Source organism: Borostomias antarcticus (genome assembly GCF_949987555.1).
Source record: "Borostomias antarcticus genome assembly, chromosome: 14".
Classification (NCBI taxonomy): domain Eukaryota; kingdom Metazoa; phylum Chordata; class Actinopteri; order Stomiiformes; family Stomiidae; genus Borostomias; species Borostomias antarcticus.
In genome coordinates this window covers 21,059,915-21,067,414 of record NC_140247.1, presented here as the reverse complement: position 1 = coordinate 21,067,414, position 7,500 = coordinate 21,059,915, and the positions used below count along the sequence as shown (strand labels likewise).

Genomic DNA, 7,500 nt, shown 5'->3' with positions numbered 1-7,500 from the left:
TTATGTAGGCCTAGGTTAAGCTATTTGTGTTCATAAGGTAACGTCATCGTAAACGAAAGTAGCCTATATAATCCAATTGACTGGAACCAGGGGGTTTGACAAAAGTTAAGAGGCAAAATAATTTGTCTTGACTGCATTTAAGATGTATCTGTAAGGGGGCTGGTTCGCTAGCTGACCCAAACGCACGGACAGTTCCAAGCCCAGAGGGCGGTTTAATACAAAGCGGAGGTACAGAGGGCAAGGCAAAGGGTAGTCAAGTTCAGGCAGGTGTCAATCTATCAACAAACAATGTCCAGAAAACGTAATCCAAGCCGTGGTCGAGGTCCGGGGAGAATGGGTCGGGGAAGCCGTGTGTCAGTCCAGGAAAAGAGCAGCAAACAAACCGGAATCACAACGAATCTTAGAGAAGAACGTTGGGAAGACCGGGTTCTTATAGGGGAGGTGATTGGATGAGTAGTGGCAGCAGGTGAGCCGCGCCCTCGGAGCTGGTTAGCGGAACCGTGTTCAGGTGTGCGGGGTGATCACGTCGTTAGCGGAACCGTGTTCAGGTGTGCGGGGTGATCACGTCGAAGGGCGCGCAGAGCGCGCGCTGAAGTGGAAGGCCGTGGCGCGCGCGCTGCGGGAACGGTGGTGGGAGCTAGAGAGCGCACAGGCGGAGGCGGAGCCGTAACAGTATCTTTCACATTAAAACTGCATACAAAGCTGACCAATAGCATTAGAAAGATCTCTTCGAGAGCTTTAATTTCACCTGTTCATTCTGCCCAAATGTCACTCGCGCACCCCCTGGTTCTAAGCCATCAGAATGCGACTTCTGTCACTCTACGGCAGGGGTTCCCAAACTTTTCAGCCCGCGACCCACAAAATAACGGTGCCAGAGACTCGCGACCCCCACTATCCCCGGAGGTGGTTAAATGTCCGCGCGCACACGCACTAATAGGCCTACGCTATTCAAACACGGGCATAAACGGCACAAAACACAAAATAACATAACAGCCTAACAACTATAATATTAATTTATATAGTAATTACATTTAGTAAGCTTACCTAATGCGATGGATGGGCACTATGCTATACTCTTCCTTTAGTTTGTTGTCAAGTTTTGTGAAAATGTCCTGCCTGTGCACGTCCCATCCAGCGCAGTGCACATATGTCCTCCTCGAGTTTTCCATCAAAACTGTATCTGACGAATACAAGCAGCTGGGCATCGTTTGCTATATCTGTGGTTTCATCTAACTGCAAAGCATATGTCCCTGCTTTCTTTACTCTGTCAATCAGTTGAGCCTTTATGTCCTGGGCTAGGTCGGTGATGCGCCGGGCAATGGTATTGTCAGACAGCGGCACTGATTCAATCTCACGGGCCAGTTTATCCCCATGCATATTCCGACTTATAGCTATAGCAGCGGGTTTGATTAAGGTTTCCCCGATTGTGTGTGGCTTTTTTGCCTGTGCAATTAAGTACGCCACCTCATATGATGCCTTTTGCGCTTTGGTGGGGATTGTTGCTTGTTCCGTTAGCACTTTCTCAAGTGTCGAAGCATTTTTACGGGCTTTAGGCTTTCATTTGCAAGCACCTCCGTGCACACGACACACTGGGGATGTACTTTGTTGATAACGATGCATACGAATCCATACCGGATATATTCCTCTCTTTTAATCGTTTTTAAACGAATGTACAAATGAATAAACGAATATCAGAATGCATTTCACACATTCTGATAATTGGCACCAAAAAAACACACTTTCTGGAAATTATCTCGCGACCCCCGGGAGTCATCTCGCGACCCCCACTTTGGGAACCACAGCTCCACGGGATGCGACATTTGTCCCGCCACGGTCTCCTGTCATTTCTCCCTGGCTTGCAGGCACGACTTGCTCGCACGAAACTTGAAAGCTATGTTATCATGTAGCCAGTAGATATGCTAAGAAAATTGCATATGTTTGCAAACTAAAACAATTTAACACAATTTTACAATCGAAAAATGCTTATGAGACCATGATTTTACTTATATGGGGCAAAAGTGGTTTTCCATCGATATCTCTGTCAAATATGCTGCGATCGCGCCCAAAATTTGAAGGGAGCTCCTACACGGTAATATGTGCAGGCACGTATAACCACATATTTGCAGGTCCAGTCATTCTGGAGAAAATGGGAACGCGACTTTTGTCCTGCGCGACTTTTGACCCGGCTCTCCCCCATCTAAACAAAAAAACAAATTGATTTGGCATACGATCTACCCACAAAGCATGGTCTTGTCATCTAACCACGCAGATATTAATATTTTTAGTGCTATATTTACCATAGTCGTCTTCATTCTCTGAAGCGATGTATCGAAGTCCTTCATTAAGCGAGTCGAAACAGACACACAGACACACACACACACACACACATACATACACACATACACGCTGTTCTCTAAACAGCGGCAGAGCATTCGGTGACGTCACGCGGAAGTGCGGTGGCTACCGCGATGGTATGCGCAAGCGGTTTCACATACAGCTGCGCTGGTTGGAACGAAGGTGTATGTGTGTCTGTATGTGTGTGTGTATGTATGTAGGCTATGTTCGATCTCATACATACACACACACACACATACACACACACATACACGCGCCACTGAGCTCACAACTCACAACGCAAACAGTCATTCGGTCACGTGAGCTCCCCCATTCATTTAAAGCGCGAGCGAACTACCGCGCATGTGCGCATGTTTTGCAGTGAGCTCTGCTTGTTCACACGAACGTGTGTGTATGTCTGTATGTGTGTGTGTATGTATATACATACACACATACACACACACATACATACATACACGTTGTAAGTAAGCTTGAACAAGCAACCAAAGGGCACTTTTCACACCCCATAGAACATGGGCATAGCATGTGTCAGGACTGTATGGAGACTGTGTGTGTGTGTGTGTGTGTGTGTGTGTGTGTGTGTGTGTGTGTGTGTGTGTGTGTGGGTGTGTGTGTGTGTGTGTGTGTGTGTGTGTGTTACCGTTCCTAGTCACGATCATGCCCACCAGTCCAGCCAGGTAGATGGAGCCTAGTCTAGGCAGGAAGCCAGGGGGAGGGTCCGTCAGGTAGTGGTACACGTCTGGAACACACACACACACACGCAAGCACACACACACACACAATGACAAAAATTATTGACAATAATCACAACAGAGATGAGATGAAGAGATATTGTAATGTTGTCTCACCTTCACTGGCATGGTACAGGTTTACTGTTACATTTTTCCCAGAGACACACGCATCCTGCAAGGGATGGAAACAGACAGCATATCACAAGCAGGACGGAAGGAGCTAGCTATGCTGAGACCGGTTTCCACTCCACACATCTGCCTCCGAGGACTGAAAGTAGATTTGAAGTGTGAAACCATGCTGAGTGGAAAGATTCAATATGCTCCATCTTCTACTAGCGTACACACATCCGTCAGCTCATCTAACCAGCTTCCTGTCTAATTCACACCTGACAGCAGCATGGCCGATTGCACGCCTGTCTGACTAACTGATTGGCTGGCTGGCTGGTTGTAGCCCTGCAGGATGCATCGGCCTCACACACCAGCTTGAATGAGTCATGTTGAGCGTGGGGTAAAAAAACAGCAAAGACGACAGTGGATGGAGAGGCCAGAATGTGCGTTATTTTCCAACGGGGTTCTGCCACCGACTCTCGTCTCCTTCTTTGTCAAGTAGTTATCAGACAAAAGAGATGACTTGCACACTACGTGGTAGGCTATAATCCGCCGCCACTGACTAGTAGTGCTGTAGTATTACCTGACTAGTAATGGTGTAGTATTACCTGACTAGTAGTGTTGTAGTATTACCTGACTAGTAATGGTGTAGTATTACCTGACTAGTAATGGTGTAGTATTACCTGACTAGTCGTGGTGTAGTATTACCTGACTAGTAATGGTGTAGTATTACCTGACTAGTAGTGTTGTAGTATTACCTGACTAGTAGTGCTGTAGTATTACCTGACTAGTAGTGCTGTAGTATTACCTGACTAGTAGTGCTGTAGTATTACCTGACTAGTAGTGGTGTAGTATTACCTGACTAGTAGTGCTGTAGTATTACCTGACTAGTAGTGCTGTAGTATTAACTGACTAGTAGTGCTGTAGTATTACCTGACTAGTAGTGGTGTAGTATTACCAGACTAGTAGTGCTGTAGTATTAACTGACTAGTAGTGCTGTAGTATTAACTGACTAGTAGTGCTGTAGCATTACCTGTGCAGTTTGGATGTAGGGCAGTAGGCCCCCTCTGAGGGAACTCAGACTGCTCTGTAGCGCCCCCGGCTGCTCAGCGATGAACTGCAGCTGGTAGGTCGGGGGCAGAGGGGTGTAGATGGACAGCTGGACACAGGGAAGAGGAACACAGGTTAGGCTCGAGAGACTGGACAACACACAGACTGCGCAACATGACGTTGAATACCTGGATAACAGAGATGTTGTAAAACAGGGAGATATCCCACTCCTAGGCATTTGGCGAATGCACAACCATTATAGGGAGGCTGCAGGCACTGACAGAAAGTTGAGTAGCTTCTTATCTGGTTATCTATAGTGCTACTCTGCTTGTTTCCAAAGTTAAGTTGCTGTACTATACTGACCACGGCTGGACAGGACCTGTCATGAAACCTACCTTTTCAGGGGAGAGGACTCCCTCCATATTAACATCCACGGGGTGCACCTTGATGGACGCTATGCCCAGCACCGTTGGAACGGCCACCATCACCACCTACTCACACAAAAACACGTACCCACACACACACATCCACACACACGTTGATAACTACTTTTAATTGTGTCCCGAGAATAAGCACATTTCCTGCTGGTGATGAAAAACGACTGCCTGCCAGAAAAGCAACCCTTTCTCAGGATAGCAAAGTGTGATATTGACCAAATTCAGTATACTTGCATCTGATGACCTCTACTTTAAGTCCTGAAATGTTTGCCATCGTCACCCTTTGCAGTCCTAAATTGGGGGGGGGGGCAGTCTTAGTTAGGCAGACGGCTTGCCGAAATATGACTGCCCACCAACTCATGATTGTGTGTTCTGTATGAGCAGAATAACATACCATTAAGAAATTATTCTTAGTAAGATACTTATTCTATATTAACATCAGGGCAGCATGTTTAATGTACAATACATCACGTTTGAGTCACAAGCACACGATCAGAATAGGCTTGCAAGAAATCACTGATTACCAGCTGACACACTCTCACGCTGAGATATATAATATCCGACTCCAAAAAGAAGAAGCATATTAATGTTTGAAGTATCCACAGCATTTAAGGCAGATTCAGTGATATTCTGCGTTCATTTCGGGCAGAACAGTCGTTTTTCGGCACAACACCTGGGTGTAAAATAGAATGGAGACCAGGTGTGTATAAGGTGATAGCTAGCATAGCTGAGGATGACTCCAGTCTGGGTAGATAGCTAGCCTAGCTGAGGATGACAGCCTAGCTGAGGATGACTCCAGTCTGGGTAGATAGCTAGCCTAGCTGAGGATGACTCCAGTCTGGGTAGATAGCTAGCATAGCTGAGGATGACTCCAGTCTGGGTAGATAGCTAGCCTAGCTGAGGATGACAGCCTAGCTGAGGATGACTCCAGTCTGGGTAGATAGCTAGCCTAGCTGAGGATGACTCCAGTCTGGGTAGATAGCTAGCCTAGCTGAGGATGACTCCAGTCTGGGTAGATAGCTAGCCTAGCTGAGGATGACTCCAGTCTGGGTAGCAGCAGCCAGATGTAGCCTACAGGTCATGCGAGGACACAGAGTGAGAATGGCTTTGATGTAGCTAAGGCTTCATAACCAGACATAGTGAGATATTTTCCTTTTGTCTGCATCAAAGACAAGTGGCGGTAACTATAGACTAAAGCTCAAACAAACTTGACACTCTTTGGCTAACGGTAGTGCTAGAAGTGATCACCAGACAGCTGCTAGCTAGAGATAACATCACGTTAGGCTAACTTCGTAGCTAGCTAGACTACTTCAGCAAGTAAAAAATAGTTTGTGCTACCTCGGTTCGATAGAGAACAGTGGAGTGAGTAGAGTATTAGTGTTTATTTTTCTCTATAGCATAGTTGGTGCAATTTATGAAACACATAAAGCATTATTATGGAGAAAAGGCATCAAAACAATCACCTTGGCCGCCATGACAGTTTTCTACTTCGTCAACCCCAGTGGTGTGAGCTCATCATGACCGTCCTCTACCGCCACCTACTGACACGGTGTAGCATTGCAGCTGCACCAAAACAAACCAGTCACAGAGCACACAGGGAGGTTCAGTGCAGAGGATTCCGTTTATTGAATTAAAGTTTTACAACTTAAGTTTACAATCTGTATATTTTGTAATATATATTAATATATATGAAACCAAAAAAGGCTACTTTAGGAAGAATAAATGTAATTTTCTTTATTTTTCTTTATTATCTTTAGTCAGGTAATGTACAGAATAACAGTTAGCTAAGAGTATCCTTGAAAAAGAGCAATATGTTCCTTTTTTTAATGTCGCAGTGCAACTTACATCTTATACACGTCTGTGCAGTCAGTGTACCGTGAGGTGCACCCCTGAAAGAACACACAGTGGAATCTCCCGTCTGCTCGGGCCGTTTCTGCCGGCGGACACAATAAGAGCTGGGAAGAATAAACACAGTCTGCGCCTACATCATACACTCCTAGATCTACAGTCTGCGCCTACACATCATACACTCCTAGATCTACAGGCTGTCACCGCTCCGTAGGACAGTAGTACACAAAGAACACTGCCAGAGATGAAAGCAAAAGTGGTTTGTATCACCTCTACAGCAGAGTGTGTGGATATCACCCTGGCCAGTCTGCTTCAGAGAGGGAGGCACGGAGAAAGTGCTTGCATCGTTTTATAGTTTCTTTGTGTTTCTTTTGAAAAGGAACATGACATATGTCGTCTGAGTGGGTTTGAGTGGAATATTGATGTGAAATAAAGTTCGGAGCTTTGAGTTAATAAACGATAAAACGTAAGATAGACACACACGGCGTCTGTCAGGTGATGTGTTTCGAGTGCATTTCTGTTCAGGTTTTTGACAGCAGGGGGCGCTGGCGAGGCCTGAACTGTTTAGAAATGCATATATCCAGTGATTCTGCGGACAGAATGGTAACGAACCAGCTAGAACCAGAATAACTATGACACGGTCTGAATGTCCTGCAGCGAAGGCCTTTCACCTCACCAACTAGAACCACAATCAGCTGGACCTATGACACCGTCGGTGTCCCTATCCCCACAGTGTTAAGAATTAGAAAAACCATGAATAGGACCTTAAAATCTGTGAACACACAAAGACTCCTTTAACAGTACGTTTGCATTTTTCATGCTACAAATCGAATATCTTGTGATCATGACAGTTAAGAAAGGAATGAGAAGAGGAAAACACAATTGATCCACAATATTAAATCAGCTGTCTGAGGCCTTATCTCATGCAAAACACACTCGGGGGAAACTGGACTTTAACAGAAAGACTGTCC

The 7,500-nt window shown here is 45.7% G+C and overlaps 1 protein-coding gene across 2 annotated transcripts in view; it reads right to left on the bottom strand.

Moving 5' to 3' along the window:
• The window catches only part of LOC311317905 (MICOS complex subunit MIC27-like), an 11,953-nt gene extending 5,792 nt beyond the window's left edge, over positions 1-6,161 (bottom strand). For both annotated transcript variants that reach the window (XM_084449052.1, XM_084449053.1), the window contains exons 1-5: positions 6,145-6,161; positions 4,640-4,735; positions 4,228-4,353; positions 3,204-3,258; positions 2,996-3,094 (exon numbers count right to left, since the gene is read on the bottom strand). In XM_084449052.1, the coding sequence (XP_084305178.1) occupies positions 2,996-3,094; positions 3,204-3,258; positions 4,228-4,353; positions 4,640-4,735; positions 6,145-6,156 (388 nt within the window). In that variant the 5' untranslated portion in view covers positions 6,157-6,161. The remainder of the gene's footprint in view (positions 1-2,995; positions 3,095-3,203; positions 3,259-4,227; positions 4,354-4,639; positions 4,736-6,144) is intronic.
• Between the last annotated feature and the right edge of the window lie 1,339 nt (positions 6,162-7,500).